The following is a 15,776-nucleotide window of genomic DNA, read 5'->3' on the forward strand; positions in this document are numbered from 1 at the left end:
GAGAGGGGGTGGAGTCAATGTCATAGTATAGGTAGAGAGGGGGTGGAGTCAATGTCATAGTATAGGTAGAGAGGGGGTGGAGTCAATGTCATAGTACAGGTAGAGAGGGGTGGAGTCAACGTCATAATATAGGTAGCGAGGGGTGGAGTCAATGTCATAGTATAGGTAGAGAGGGGTGGAGTCAACGTCATAATATAGGTAGAGAGGGGGTGGAGTCAACGTCATAGTAGAAGGAGAGAGGGGTGGAGTCAACGTCAGAGTATAGGTAGAGAGGGGTGGAGTCAACGTCAGAGTATAGGTAGAGAGGGGTGGAGTCAACGTCAGAGTATAGGTAGAGAGGGGTGGAGTCAACGTCATAGTATAGGTAGAGAGGGGTGGAGTCAATGTCATAGTATAGGGAGAGAGGGGTGGAGTCAACGTCATAGAATAGGGAAAGAGGGGTGGAGTCAACGTCAGAGTATAGGTAGAGAGGGGTGGAGTCAACGTCAGAGTATAGGTAGAGAGGGGTGGAGTCAACGTCAGAGTATAGGTAGAGAGGGGTGGAGTCAATGTCATAGTATAGGTAGAGAGGGGGTGGAGTCAACGTCATAGAATAGGGAGAGAGGGGTGGAGTCAACATCAGAGTATAGGTAGAGAGGGGGTGGAGTCAACGTCAGAGTATAGGTAGAGAGGGGTGGAGTCAACGTCATAGTATAGGTAGAGAGGGGTGGAGTCAATGTCATAGTATAGGGAGAGAGGGGTGGAGTCAATGTCATAGTATAGGTAGAGAGGGGATGGAGTCAACGTCATAGTATAGGTAGAGAGGGGGTGGAGTCAACGTCATAGTATAGGTAGAGAGGGGTGGAGTCAATGTCATAGTATAGGTAGAGAGGGGGTGGAGTCAACGTCATAGTATAGGGAGAGAGGGGTGGAGTCAACGTCAGAGTATAGGTAGAGAGGGGTGGAGTCAATGTCATAGTAGAAGGAGAGAGGGGTGGAGTCAATGTCATAGTATAGGTAGAGAGGGGGTGGAGTCAACACCATAGTATAGGTAGAGAGGGGTGGAGTCAATGTCATAGTATAGGTAGAGAGGGGTGGAGTCAATGTCATAGTATAGGTAGAGAGGGGGTGGAGTCAACGTCATAGTATAGGGAGAGAGGGGTGGAGTCAATGTCATAGTATAGGGAGAGAGGGGTGGAGTCAATGTCATAGTATAGGTAGAGAGGGGTGGAGTCAATGTCATAGTATAGGTAGAGAGGGGGTGGAGTCAACGTCATAGTATAGGGAGAGAGGGGTGGAGTCAATGTCATAGTAGAAGGAGAGAGGGGGTGGAGTCAATGTCATAGTATAGGGAGAGAGGGGTGGAGTCAATGTCATAGTATAGGGAGAGAGGGGTGGAGTCAATGTCATAGTATAGGTAGAGAGGGGTGGAGTCAATGTCATAGTATAGGTAGAGAGGGGTGGAGTCAACGTCATAGTATAGGGAGAGAGGGGTGGAGTCAATGTCATAGTAGAAGGAGAGAGGGGTGGAGTCAACGTCATAGTATAGGGAGAGAGGGGTGGAGTCAACGTCATAGTATAGGTAGAGAGGGGGTGGAGTCAACCCCATAGTATAGGTAGAGAGGGGTGGAGTCAACGTCAGAGTATAGGTAGAGAGGGGGTGGAGTCAATGTCATAGTATAGGTAGAGAGGGGTGGAGTCAATGTCATAGTAGAAGGAGAGAGGGGTGGAGTCAACGTCATAGTAGAAGGAGAGAGGGGGTGGAGTCAATGTCATAGTATAGGTAGAGAGGGGTGGAGTCAATGTCATAGTATAGGGAGAGAGGGGGTGGAGTCAACCCCATAGTATAGGTAGAGAGGGGGTGGAGTCAACACCATAGTATAGGTAGAGAGGGGGTGGAGTCAACACCATAGTATAGACAGATGAAAGCATGAGGCAGGGAAATGGAAAGACATGGAGGATGGAGAGAGAAATTGATTTAAGCCTGGGCTCAGTAAATGTGTCCTGTTGAGGGATTAGGTCTAAGTGACAAGCTAATATGGGTACCCGCATTCAGGGGTGTGTGACGGGTGTCATGATGTTTATTGTTTGGCCTATATTTCTGAATGGGGGGGGGATCATCCGTTGTGATTTGTGCGTGTCAGTCTTACTCCGCTTACAGGTGCATTGTTCTCCTGACACTATCCATCTCCCTCCATTCGTTTTATTGATCATGTTTCTATCAATCATTATAAAGGGTTTTACATTTCTGAAGGGCATGCAGTGTAGATGGATTGGGACATTTATGCATTCTATACTATAGCCTATCTATTCAACCATTGTCTCAGAGTAGGATGCATACTGTTAATAGTGCTGTAATTATAACAGTACCCAGCTAGCACATTTGATTCCTTGGAAGTTGTGGGAACGTACGTTTTTGGTTTCCCATTGGTATTGGGAACGAAGCCGTACGTTTTCTGACGGTTAAAACTTTCTATTTAATCTCTGGGATTGTACATTTCTAGGTTGCAGGAAGGTTCTGAGAATGATTTTCTATGGTTCCCTGAAAGTTTTCCTTGGAGGTCTTTAGTAACGTTCTGAGAAATGAAATTATAGGTTATTTGAAGGTAATTAAAATAACGTTCTGAGAACATGTTTCAATAAGACTTTCTATTACACTGCTAGCTTAAAAAACACTGCTAGATGGAAAAAGTACCCAATTGTCATACTTGAGTAAAAGTAAAGATAGAACAAGTAATTGGTTTTAAATATTTTTTATTTATATAACTAGGCAAGTCAGTTAAGAACAAATTCTTATTTTCAATGACGACCTAGGAACAGTGGGTTAACTGCCTTGTTCAGGAGCAGAACGACAGATTTTTACCTTGTCAGGTCAGGGATTCGATCTTGCAACCTTTTGGTTACTAGTCCAATGCTCTAACCACTAACCACTACATAATTTACAAACAAAACATGTGTTTAGTGTGTCCGCCAGATCAGAGGCAGTAGGGATGTAGGGTGTAGGGACCCAGGAGGGACCAATGATGTTCTCTTGATAAGTGTGTCTGTGTGCTGTTAGTGTTTTTGTTTTGTATTATGTTCCGTTTATTTTATTAAAACACTCACTCCCTGAACTTGCTTCCCGACTCTCATATCGTTACAGTATCTATTATTTGCAAACTTTGCCATTTGTAGGCCGTCATTGTAAATAAGAATTTGTTCCTAATTTGTTCCTAGCTGACTGCCACATTAGACAGCACATTACTCTCTCTGCTAGATGTGCAATTAAAGGGCCATATGTGCAATTAAAGGGGAATTACACTCAAATCAAAATGTGTTAGTTTTCTACAAGACCTATAAAAAAGGTATTCCGGTCTGATTTAAGCATTTACGTGGACTTGGAACAAGTGTCATTTTGAGAGCGAAAAACAAATCTAAAACCAGAAGAAAAAAATTACAGAGATTTTTTTTGAGGGGGAAAATATAAATTATATTGACAGAACATAGTGTACTACTTTCTCTTGTACACTAAGGACCTGGGGAAGAGTTGCAGGGAGAGGAGAAGAATGTGCCTATTTGAAAGTTAACTCACACTAGAAAAGGTTGGAGACCCCTGGCTTAGACAAACACATACATGTTTTATTGTGTCAGTGAGACTTCAAACTTCTGCTCTTCTGCTCTCTATCTAAGGAATTAGTCCACTTCGCCACCAGGATGGAGTTAGCCTGCCATGTTGTTTTTTTTAACAAACAACAAAGCTGTTAATTTCAGCCTATTCAAACAGACCCCATTTCAAAGCACACATTAAGATCGGGTGTGGCCAATAAGTGGGCGAGGCCAACACACTTAACAAGATAGAGGATACAGAGTGTTTTGTTGATGCTGACAACGGAAAGTTCATGTTTTAAAATAACATTAATAGAATGTAGAAACGTTATGTTGAAGTACTGAAATTCCCACAGAAGAACGTTGGTTCTTAACGTTCTCTGAACAATAAGTACATTACTTTAAATAGAACAAATGACGAAACGTTACAGGAAGGTTGTATGTAAAATAACCATAGGACAGCCACACTCTCGCCAAGCTCTAAGAAACATATGTTTCTCAGAACATATGTGCTTGCTGGGTATAGTCTTGTAATAATTACTCTATTGGTAGACTAAACTACAAATTATAGAATAGCTCCATCATCATCATACCTGTGTGTGTTTAGGTCTAATGCATTGCATTGGAGTTGTCGGTTTGTGTTTTTCATTCAACCAACCAGTCAAGCAGCCAACCATTTTAGTTTGTTCTACCTTAGCTCAATATATACACGTTATATATATATAAAACTCTATCTAAACATGAATCGATTCTCAATTGCGGTATGGTTCTAGAAACACAAATCTCTTTACTTTCATATCACATCAAAATCTGCTGAACAGTAATATAAATGCAACAATTTCAAAGATTTTACTGAGTTACAGTCAACTGACATAAATTAACTAGGCCTTAATCTATGGATTTCACATGACTGGGTAGGAGTGCAGCCATGGGTGGGCCTGGGAGGGCATAGGCCCACCCACTTAGCATCCAGGCCCAACCACTAGGGAGCCAGGCCCAGCCAATCAGAATTAGTTTTTCTCCACAAAAGGGCTTTATTAAAGACAGAAATACCCTTTAGCACCCCTCCTTAGATGATCCCGCAGGTGAAGAAGCCGGATGTGGAGGTCCTGGGCTGGCGTGGTTACAGGTGGTCTGCGTTTGGGAGGCCTGTTGGATGTACTGTCAAATTCTCTAAAATGACAATGGAGTCAACTTATGGTAGAGAAATAAACATTAAATTCTCTGGCAAAAGCTCTGGTAGACATTCCTGCAGTAAGCATGCCAATTGCACGCTCCCTCAAAACTTGAGACATCTGCGGAATTGTGTCGTGAGACAAAACTGCACATTTTAAAGTGGCCTTTTATTGTCCCCAGCACAAGGTGCACCTGTGTATTGATCATGCTATTTAATGAGCTTCTTGATATGCCACACCTGTCAGGTGGATGGATTATCTTAGCAAAGGAGAAATGCTCACTAATAGGGATGTAAACAAATTTGTGCACAACATTTTAGAGAAATAAGCTTTTTGTGAATATGGAACATTTTCTGGGATATTTCATTACAGCTCATAAAACAAGGGACCAACACTTTACATGTTGCATTAATACTTTGTTAAGTAGTAGTAGTTGCAGGCAACAGTATTTTTCAGTGACAAAACATTTGTGATGTGAATCTTCCGTTTACAGACAGGTGTTCGGAGACACAGATTGCTAATTAGCACAGGTAGTCCCTTCTGTCTTCCGTAAAAACAAGCGTCGTAACATGCCAATATGGCCGTGTGGGAACCCTAACCCTATGAACCAAATCAAATGTTATTGGTCACATACACATATTTAGCAGATGTTATTGCGGGTGTAGCGAAATGCTTGTGTTCCTAGCTCCAACAGTGCAACATCTACAGTAAAATAATGTAATTAAGAAATATATAAATATTAGGACGAGCAATGTCGGAGTGGCACTGACTAAAATACAGTAGAATAGAATACAGTATATACATATGAGATGAGTAAAGCAGTAAATAAACAATATTAAAGTGACTAGTGTTCCATAATTAAAGTGGCCAGTGATTCTGTGTCTATGTCTATAGGGCAGCAGCCTCTAAGGTGCAGGGTTGAGTAACCGGGTGTTAGCCGGCTAGTTGGCTGTTTAACAGTCTGATGGCCTTGAGATAAAAGCTGTTTTCCAGTTTCTCGGTCCCAGCTTTGATGCACCTGTACTGACCTCGCCTTCTGGATGATAGCGGGGTGAACAGGCAGTGGCTCGGGTGGTTGATGTCCTTGACTATCTTTTTGGCCTTTCTCGCTGATATGAAAGAAAAGGTATGCTTCCAAAACCGTACCACAGGTGATGCATGTTAATGTTCAGATCGAGTGTCGCGGCTCTTAACAAAACGTTGGGTTATGGATGTAACCTTGGTTCTCTGAGTAATGGGTCGCCAAACAACCTATGGGAACTCCTTCCCACTGACAAGATGTGATTGAGATGCTTAATATCAAAGATGTTCACAGTCACGCCACAACCTTACTGTACCCATGTGACCTGTCACTATAAAAGGCTGTGTGGCGTGGCATACTGTCTATTACTTCACTCGATCCCCACGGAGGTGGAAGAACAACATGAAAGCTTGGCGACTTGTTACTCTTCTCAGAGAACTAAGGTTACATACGTAACCCAACGTTCTCTTTCATTCTTGTAACCAAACAACCTATGAAAGAGGTTGTTCGGACAACAGAGTGTGATAACTCACCATTTAAATCCAGTCCAGATGAGTCCCTGGGACGTCCTTGTACCCACCACAGGATGCAACAGAATATAATTACCCAAGAGTAACACAAAATTAACACAACATTTCAACTGTGGTATACAACCGTATACACACGGCAAGCTGAAAGCTAGAACTTACAACACGAGGTGCAACGGCACCAAGAGTGGAAAGCCATTGTATAGAACATCCATCTCACTGATGGTTGATAAGTAAGTACAAGATTCACGGTACGCTCACTTATCTGAGTTGAGAGAGTGTGCCAGAACCACTGATCCCACTAATGGTGTGAACATAACATTGAGTCTGTAGTACCTCATGAAAGTCATGGGTGTTGCCCAACTTGCAGCAGCACAGATAGAGTCCCAGGGGAGGCCCCTCTGAACGAGGCCCATGAAGTGGCCATACCCCTGGTGGAGTGTGCTACCATGCCATGTGGAGTTGGTCTACCTGCTGCAGCATATGATTTTGACACTGCGTTGGTAATCCAATGTGCCAGTCTCTGCTTCGAGACAGCGCACCCTTTTGGTGTTATCCCCATGAAAGCTTTTCTGTTTGACAAACAGTTCTTGTTGCAGCAAGAAAAGGCACTCAACGCCCTACCCGGGCAAGGTGTATGCAACTCAAGACTTTCCTGTGAGGAGTAGGGAGGCAAGTGAAATGTTGCTATGATTAAGGGCTGGTTAGCATGTGATGATGAAAGCACCTTACGCCGAAGGGTAGAACGCAAAACAAAAGAAACATGTTTTTTTATAGTAATCTTGTAATGTAAAACACCATAAACATGAGTGAAGAAAAGACAGTATGACACGCCACACTGCCTTTTATAGACAGGTTGGTTGTTTAGCAACAACCGACACGTGCAACTATGGGGAAAAACAGATGGATGGCATTGAATGTTGACAACATGTAAACTTGTCTCTCAAATACATTGTTACAGTTGTTGGTTAGCTAGCTAGCGAATTTTTGCATGTTAGCATTGACATGAAATCAGCCAAAACACCTCATAACAAGACATGGTATCAAGAACAAGATTAAACTAGCTGAAACTAGTCACTTACGATTCCCCACATGGCAATTTCTTATCATTGTTGGTAGCTATCTAGCCATCCAGAATTACAACTCCAGCAGACGTTAGGGCTCTCGAGTGGCACAGTGGTCTAAGGCACTGCATCTCAGTGCTAGAGGTGTCACTACAGACACCTTGGTTCAAATCCAGGCTGTATCATAACCGGCTGTGATTTGGAGTCCCATAGGGCGGCGCACAATTGGCCCAGCGTCGTCCGGTTTGGCAGGTGTAGGCCGTCATTGTAAATAAGAATTTGTTCTGAACTGACTTGCCTGGTTAAATAAAAATAAAAGACTTCTGCTCCCATTGAAGCTGTTCATTCATGTTTGGATATTGTACGGTTGTGATGTGACTGTAAAGATATTTGATATTAAGCATCTCAATCACATCATGTGAAAGGGATGTTTCCATAGGTTGTTTGGTGACCTTTTACAAAACACAGTAACTCCCCCATACAGAAAATGCCTTTGTCCAACGACTCTTATGTGTAATGGAACTGAGTCATGATCAAAGGCTAGGTCTAACTCAGATTGTAGCTGAATATGCACATAAACGAATCATGGGGAAGGAAATGATAAGGACTCATCTCTTCAGTAGGTCCTATGATTGAGTGTAGTCTGGCCCAGGAGTGTGAAGGTGAATGGAAAGGCACTGGAGCAACGAACCGTCCCTTGCTGTCTCTGCCTGGCTGGTTCCCCTCTCTCTACTGGGATTCTCTGCCTCTAACCCTATTACAGGGGCTGAGTCACTGGCTTACTGGTGCTCTTCCATGCCGTCCCTAGGAGGGCTGCGTCACTTGAGTGGGTTGAGTCACTGACGTGATCTTCCTGTCCGGGTTGGCGCCCCCCCTTAGGTTGTGCAGTGGCGGAGAGCTTTGTGGGCTATACTCTGCCTTTTCTCAGGATGGTAAGTTGGTGTTTGAAGATATCCCTCTAGTGGTGTGGGGGCTGTGCTTTGGCACTATGGAGTATTTCTCCTGTCTTATCCGTTGTCCTGTGTGAATTTAAGTATGCTCTCTCTAATTCTCTCTCTCTTTCTCTCTCTCGGAGGACCTGAGCCCTAGGACCATGCCTCAGGACTACCTGGCCTGATGACTCCTTGCTGTCCCCAGTCCACTTGGCCGTGCTGCTGCTCCAGTTTCAACTGTTCTGCCTGCGGCTATGGAACCCTGACCTGTTCACCGGACGTGCTACCTGTCCCAGACCTGCTGTTTTCAACTCTCTAGAGACAGCAGGAGTGGTAGAGATACTCTGAATGATCGGCTATGAAAAGCCAACTGACATTTACTCCTGAGGTCCTGACCTGTTGCACCCTCGACAACCACTGTGATTATTATTATTTGACCGTGCTGGTCATCTATGAACATTTTAACATCTTGGCCATGTTCTGTTATAATCTCCACCTGGCACAGCCAGAAGAGGACTGGCCACCCCTCATGGCCTGGTTCCTCTCTATGTTTCTTCCTAGATTTTGGCCTTTCTAGGGAGTTTTTCCTAGCCACCGTGCTTCTACACCTGCATTGTTTGCTGTTCTGGGTTTTTAGGCTGGGTTTCTGTACAGCACTTTGTGACATCAGCTGATGTAAGAAGGGCTTTGTAAATACATTTGCTTTGATTTGATTTGGAAATTAAAAGGAAAACAATATGACGGTACATTTTTCATCAGAAGCAAAGAATTCATAGCGGGCTCATGTATAGTTCTTAACTACATGCACTGTTGATATGTCAGTCACAAAACAAAACAAACATGAGCAGGGAGGGGGGCATTACCATATCACTTCTGCCTTGGTACACTCCCTCATTCTCTCACTGCAATGTCCACAAATGGCAGCTATTAGAATCCGCTAGCTATAATCTCAGTCACCTAAATGCTCAGTAAATCAACTCGTTGGGGATTAGCTAACATCCCAGAAAGGATGCATTTCTTGCGGCTGTAACTCCGAAAAAGGGGAGAAGAGGAAAAGAAGATAAGAAGTCTAAACCAAGATTGTTTTTAAAAAAAAATCATAATTGTTGGCCTCACTAGGTAAGAAATCGATTAGTTAGCATGCAAACTAGCTCGTTAGCTTAGCTACCAAACTAGCTAGAATCTGCTTTCCTCTCTGTGCGAAGGTTGCATCTCGCCTCTGTCGATTCTCTCTCCGCGGTGGCCTCAAACGAGTCCGCGGCTTGTAGTACTACTACTAGCCCCTGCTGCTTCTGTGGTCATGAAAAGCTGTTTTTGTCTGAAAAGGAGGGACACTGTGCCGCGAGTAACAGTTAAGTCTATACGAGATTTAACGAGATGATGACACATTTGGAATAATAGATATGGATTGTATTGTTGTTGCTCATTTCCTTTGCATAATTAACCTGCTAACGTAACTAGCTATTGATGGTGCATGCTAACTACCAAGAATTCGTTGTCTTTCTTTTTGGAGCGAAAGATGCTAACGTTCGTTAGCTTGCTAGCTTTGTTTACTAACTTAATTGCCAGTTCTACTGTTACCATACTATGGCAAGCCGTTTTGTTATTTAATCGACTTTAGTTACCTAGTTACGTTAGAAATATGATTGCAACGTTAGCTAAGTAGCTAGCATGCCAGAGCACTGGCTGTGTTCGTTAGCTGCCTGCCGATGTTTTGCTAACGTTAGCTATGTGGCAATGTCAAGGACTCACATAATCAGCTAGCTACCATTATCTTACCAACGCTAAACCAAAGAGTAACTTAGCTGCTAGTTAGTAGCGTATGTCTTTCCCACAGCCGCATATTTACTAACGTTACCTAGCTAATGAACTTAACTATTTAGTTGGAGGAAGCTAGCTAGCTAGGTTTGTAGGTAGGCTAGGTCCCAGTCAACACAGCAGGCCACTTATTTAGCTAGTTTCCTACACAGTCCATTCAGTCATACAACATTAGTTTTTTTTTATCCAAGGAAATTGTGCTGGTTACACCCAATGGAGATATTTACTCTCATGAACACCAGGCAAGGTATTCTGCAATCTTGTGCCTATTTGTTGGCAAGAAAGTGTATATATATATTAGCTATAATGGTATTCCTTTGCATGGTATTCGGTCACTCAGAATATTGTTTAGAGGCTTCAGATAAAGTATTAAACAGCCAAGAGACTCAGGCATTTACTCTAACGTGAGTCTACAGCTAAGTATAATTGCAGTTTAGTCTCAAACTCTTTGTACCAGCCACCTAACTTTAAAACAGAAATGCATACTTCTTCCTATCTAGGCCTATTGAATGTGATTGTCACATTTTGTAAACAGTTTTGTAAGCATTAAAATGTAATAGCCAAATTGGAGTCATTAAATTCGCAAAATGCAGGGATAGTTGGTAAATTCGTTTTTGGCCTGGTTTCTGTAGTCAGTGCTTGGTGCTCTGCCAATGCCAAGGCGTACAGAAGGCCTAGTTACATACTGTGGGTAGTAGTAAGCTACTGTAACTTTCTTACTATATTAATTTGTTCTGGGATGTTGTTGCTGGATTTGTTTGGCTTGAAAGGTTTGATCATCATTTGATCATCTTTACTGGGGTGTAGGTGTTAACTTGTCCTACATGAGGTAGGCAAGGCTAAATGCTTGAGAACCATCTCTGTGCAGAAAAGTAATTAAAATCTGATGATGGAACTTGTTAATTTTAGCTGACACTTGTTCAGCAATTCATTGGATTTAGCCTCAGACATGGTTCTTACATGAAGAGAGAGGAAGTTGTGCGTCTGGTCTGTCATTGTCCGGGATTACAAATGGGTAAATAAATGAGTTACAAATTGAAAGACCTCAATATACAGATTTTAAACAAAGTAGCCACTACCTTCAATTAAGATGTGTTGGTAGCCTAGGCCTTTTCGTTTGGAATGCTGAGACATTTTGGTATGCCTCCCCTTCCATCTTGCGTGCGGTAGTTTTCTTTATGTTAATTTCAGTAAGATGAGAGAGGAGGGAAGCTAAAGGAGGACCTGGTTCTTGAGGAAGTGACCCATGATTTCACATACCTGCTTTGAGCTAAATGAGAACCTGTGTATTTAGGAAGTGACCCATGATTTCACATACCCACTTTGATCTAAATGAGGAACTGGTTCTTGAGGAAGTGACCCATGATTTCACATACCTGCTGTGGGAGCATAACATTTGGGTAGTTTCCTTTTACTACATTTGCCCAAGCAGTTGACTTAACACTTAAATTGATGTTTGTTTGAGTTTCTCTTCAGAAAAGGGGGCAAGGAAGCCAATTGTTGGGGAAAGTCCTACTGTATTAGGGTATGTAGACTGTTTTGTTTTCTTCATGTGAGGACCAAAGCTAGCCTAATGCAAGCTGACTAACTTGCTACCTACTCTGTTTTAACTGTCCTTGCCCTCAAACTAATCAAGGCCTGTTAATGACACATTCCAGGCTCTCTGTCAGTGTGTCTGTGTGAGTCAAGTGTGTTCACTTGCTGTTCAGCTCATGTTACTGTAAGCAGAGATACAGCGCCTGGATGGTCTCTGCGATCTTGGCAGTCGTGTTCATCTCTGTCTCCTTAGCAATGTCTTTTTTCACAAGAGGAATTCAGATAGGACTCTGCTCGGTGTGGACCTGCTTCGCCCCATTAGCAGCCACGCATGTGAGTGGTATGTACATAGTGAACAACAGTGTAATGTGTGGCGACCCTAGCCGGACCACCCTGCTTGTGCATGTATGGGTGAGTTGTGCATTTGTGCTTCTTGGCTAGCCCAGCGACCCACCTAACCTCTGCTGTTGACAAATGCTGGATTCCTACATGCTATACCAGGCACTATGCATTTGTTCTCACTGTTTAGGCACATGCTTGTGTGTACGACTATGATGTCCGGCTTCTCCTGGTTCTGTGAATGAGTGAGTTAACTGGTTGTACAGTAGTCTAATATATCTGTGTCACTGTCAGGTTGCTCTGACTCCAGCCTGTCATCATCAGCTGCTTCAACTCCAGTGACTTGGGGGGGGGGGTTCTGTCCCCTCCTAAACCTGTGGTATACATTTCACATCAGTCATTCCCTTTGCCTCAAACTGCTTCTGTTTACCTCACCGAGTTGACACAGCCCTTTTATGTCAGTTGTTTTGGCAAGGGAGCCGGGTAGCCAAGGAGATGCCAGGCGGGAGGGCCCGGTTGCCAAGGTAGCCTCCAGAGTGTTGCCTGCTCCGTGCAAACTCCAAAGAGTTCAGCTCTCATTAATATGCTGCTATGTTTTGATGTCCCCCAAGTCTCAATATTCAGCCCACTTAAAAAGAGAGGACAAAGGGGAAAATCCAACATAAATAAAGTATGTGAAATCCTATTGCCTGGAATGACAGCTGGGGGGGGGGGTGTGAAGTACTACCATAGTCATACAGTAGGCTTGTGCATCTGGAAACTGCTTTGACAACTGACATAAAATAAACCTAGCCAAGTGATCACAGTTCTTCTCCCTACATTCTCTTTTCCCTCCGTTACGTGTCAGTTTGGATCTGACCACTCCCTCTACAAACCCAAGCTCCCATTAGGTCTACAGAAACAAAACTGTAGACGAGCTACATTTCTACCAAGTCACCACAGCTTTAACTCCAATTAAGAATGTACTGCTTGATAAAAGTAGGGAAATATGTGTTTCAACTAAGAGCTGCAGTTTGAGTATTTTAGGCTTTTTTTTGTGGCAAACTGCTCTAGTGTGGCGTTTTCAGAGTAGGTGACAACCCCCCCCCCCCTCCAAACCTAGACAGGTTCCAGACTGAAATATGCAGCAAAAATGTTTTGAAGGCAAATACCGTTTTCATTGGTCAAGGAGCCTACTTTGTTTCATGTTTAACAAAAGACTGCCCATCAAGACTAAACTCACAAACCAAACACAGGGCAAAAGAAACCACCAAATGTGGTTTATCTGCTGATTTTAAAAGGGGATGAATTTTTGCTTTCTAATACTGTTTCTCAACTCTCATTTATGAAGGCTAATAACAACCTGTTGAAAAGAGAGTAAACGGTGCACAGTGATATTGATGAGGAAGACACACTTGTTTCAGTAGTGCGAGTCGCAGCTCAAATGGCACATGCAGTCCTTTCATTTAGCAAATGACCTCAACTCACAATGGCTGCATATCAACTGCAATGATTTCTGTAATCAGTGTACCCCCCCCCCCAGTTAACAGTTAACCACAATGCACACAGATAACTAGAAAGATGCATATCCCCTCTTACTAACGTTACAGTGTTGTTGCGTTAGGTAGACCTGTTTGTTGATATTTTTTCCCTTTACGATGATGATGATGATGATCGGGACCTGTTCGCAGGGCTTTAAATGAAAAATAAATATTGGGAGCAATGATGCTCCTAACTTAGTTATGAAAACCACATGAAATTTAGGAGAAACAGAAAATATATTTTTTAATTGATTGAGATACAGCATATATGAATTCGATCTAGGCTACTTTTTACAGCACGTGTTGTGCCCCAAAAACTAATATGTAACACTTAAAAAAAATATTAGTTTACTATAAAAGCTTGCCCACCAAGATTAAACTCACAAAAAGTATATTAGTTTACTATAAAAGCTAAAATGTTGATACGAATGTCTGTCATTGAAATGTCATATTAGGTTTCTACATTGTATAAAAACACTATTTTTCCTATTGTGATGCAGATCATTGAAAATTGAACACTGTCCCTTTTTTTAAAAAGCTTGTTTGAGTGATGACATGCAAGAGATCATTCATTCATCGCTATGATCATTGATCTCCTGAAGAAGCAATCCCCTTTCCCTTCTCTCTGTGCCCCCAGATGTTTGGATACACTGCTAAAGTAGCTAGGTTGTTAGCTAGCTAGCCAATGAGGTAACGTGACTGAACAAAGTTTAAATAAATGGTTAACAAAGTCGATGGGGCGAGTAGCTTTTCTTAACTGCATTGTTGGTTAAGGGCTTGTAAGTACGCATTTCACTGTAACCTGTTGGATTCGGCTCATGTGACAAATACAATTAGATTTTTTAGAAAGGCCCATGACATGGTTTATGAATGTAAAATAAACTTAAACGGGAGGCAATGGCCAGTATAATTGGCTGAACGGCCAATGTGTATTATTTTTAACATTACTATTAAAATACACTAGTACTCGTATAGGAATGGGTAACTGTTTACAAGTTGCTAGCTATCCTGTAAAGCCATCACCGAAAACCACATTTTGTTTTCTTCTGTGGTATGTACCTGTTCTTCAAAGCGCTCTGGCTGGACTGAAGATGAAGGGAACAAAATGTAAGTATGCAGCGTCCGTCTCGCAACGCAGCCTCCAACCGCCGTGGCGTTTCCGCTCAGTTGTGGACGTCGCTATTGAAATGCAGGACATCCGACGCAACGAAATGGAGTGCCTACGGGCGTCAGTACTCCCAAAAATAAAACTCCTGGTCGCCCAGGAACATATTTTATCGTACTTTAGAGCCCTGTCTGTTAGTGGTAGTTGTGTGATAACGGCACTGTTTTAAATGTGGGGAGAGATGAAACGTTTTAACGTTTAAACCGTCACACCCAGACTGCCAGGTCAGGTTCTCCATTCCATGTCCTATCTGGGAATCAGTGGAACCCTTTTTTTGCTGCGCTGTTCCGAGGCAGTGTTCTTTGCAATCTCTAATTCTTTACAAAGCAATCTGATTCTGTTTGTTATTAAGGAGGCCAGGTTAGGCTTTTTACCTCTGAATCATTTCTGTCCAATTCCATTGGAATCAGCTTTTCCTTAATACATGTCATGACCAATGTTGTTTCTCCAACAATCCGTGTAGCCTAACATTTTTGTCTTGTTTGTTAACTAGCATTTTGATCACGTTTGCTTTCAGGTAGACATCAGTGAAATCCTGCTGGTCTTGTCTATTAGGCAGTGGTAAATAGTCATAATCACGTCACATCTTCTCTGTGAAACTGAGCTCTTCTCTGCTGACAAGGTCAAAACTAGTATCCTATCCCCTCCTACTCATATTTGTTGCACTGTTGTGTCTGCAACTGGTGAGATGTTCAAACATGTTCAGGTGCTGTTTGGCTCTAGTGGATTAGGTACCTGTCTGGAACAGGGGATTTATTGTTCTATTCGTTGTTTCTGAGGTGCTGTCGTGAAGCTTTGTTTTGTTGTATGAGGTCAGATTAGGAATGAGTTTGTGGGATTCTGTGGTCTGCACAGAGGAAGGGCGCAGTTTGTGTAAGGGCCTCAGTGATCTATTTGTCAGTGCGGACTGTTGAGGCCAAAGATTTATATGATTTTTTTGATCAAATTTCTCTCGGTGTGATACCTGTCTTTTGCAGTCTGCTGAATTGAGGAGAAGCAGAGAGAATAGTGTGATCCAAATATTTTTTTGTAGTTTTTATCGTTTCAGAATGCTTTCGAAGTGACTTCAGAAAGTATGCACAGCACACCCATTGACTGTTTCTACATTTTGTTGT

The 15,776-nt window shown here is 42.7% G+C and overlaps 1 protein-coding gene across 4 annotated transcripts in view; it reads left to right on the top strand.

Moving 5' to 3' along the window:
• The first annotated feature begins 9,178 nt into the window (after positions 1-9,178).
• Positions 9,179-15,776, top strand: part of mvb12ba (multivesicular body subunit 12Ba) — a 42,117-nt gene continuing 35,519 nt past the window's right edge. The window contains exon 1 of one of the 4 annotated variants that reach the window (XM_014145659.2): positions 9,179-9,402. Coding sequence is in view for 1 of the 4 variants with exons in the window: in XM_014145650.2 (XP_014001125.1) it covers positions 9,584-9,634 (51 nt within the window). In the remaining 3 variants the exon portion in view is untranslated. Of the gene's footprint in view, positions 9,403-9,492; positions 9,635-11,484; positions 11,627-11,958; positions 11,978-15,776 lie in introns of those variants that run through there. The other 3 variants (XM_014145650.2, XM_045693849.1, XM_045693853.1) reach the window with 3 other exon arrangements.

Source organism: Salmo salar, chromosome ssa01, assembly GCF_905237065.1.
Source record: "Salmo salar chromosome ssa01, Ssal_v3.1, whole genome shotgun sequence".
Lineage (NCBI taxonomy): Eukaryota > Metazoa > Chordata > Actinopteri > Salmoniformes > Salmonidae > Salmo > Salmo salar.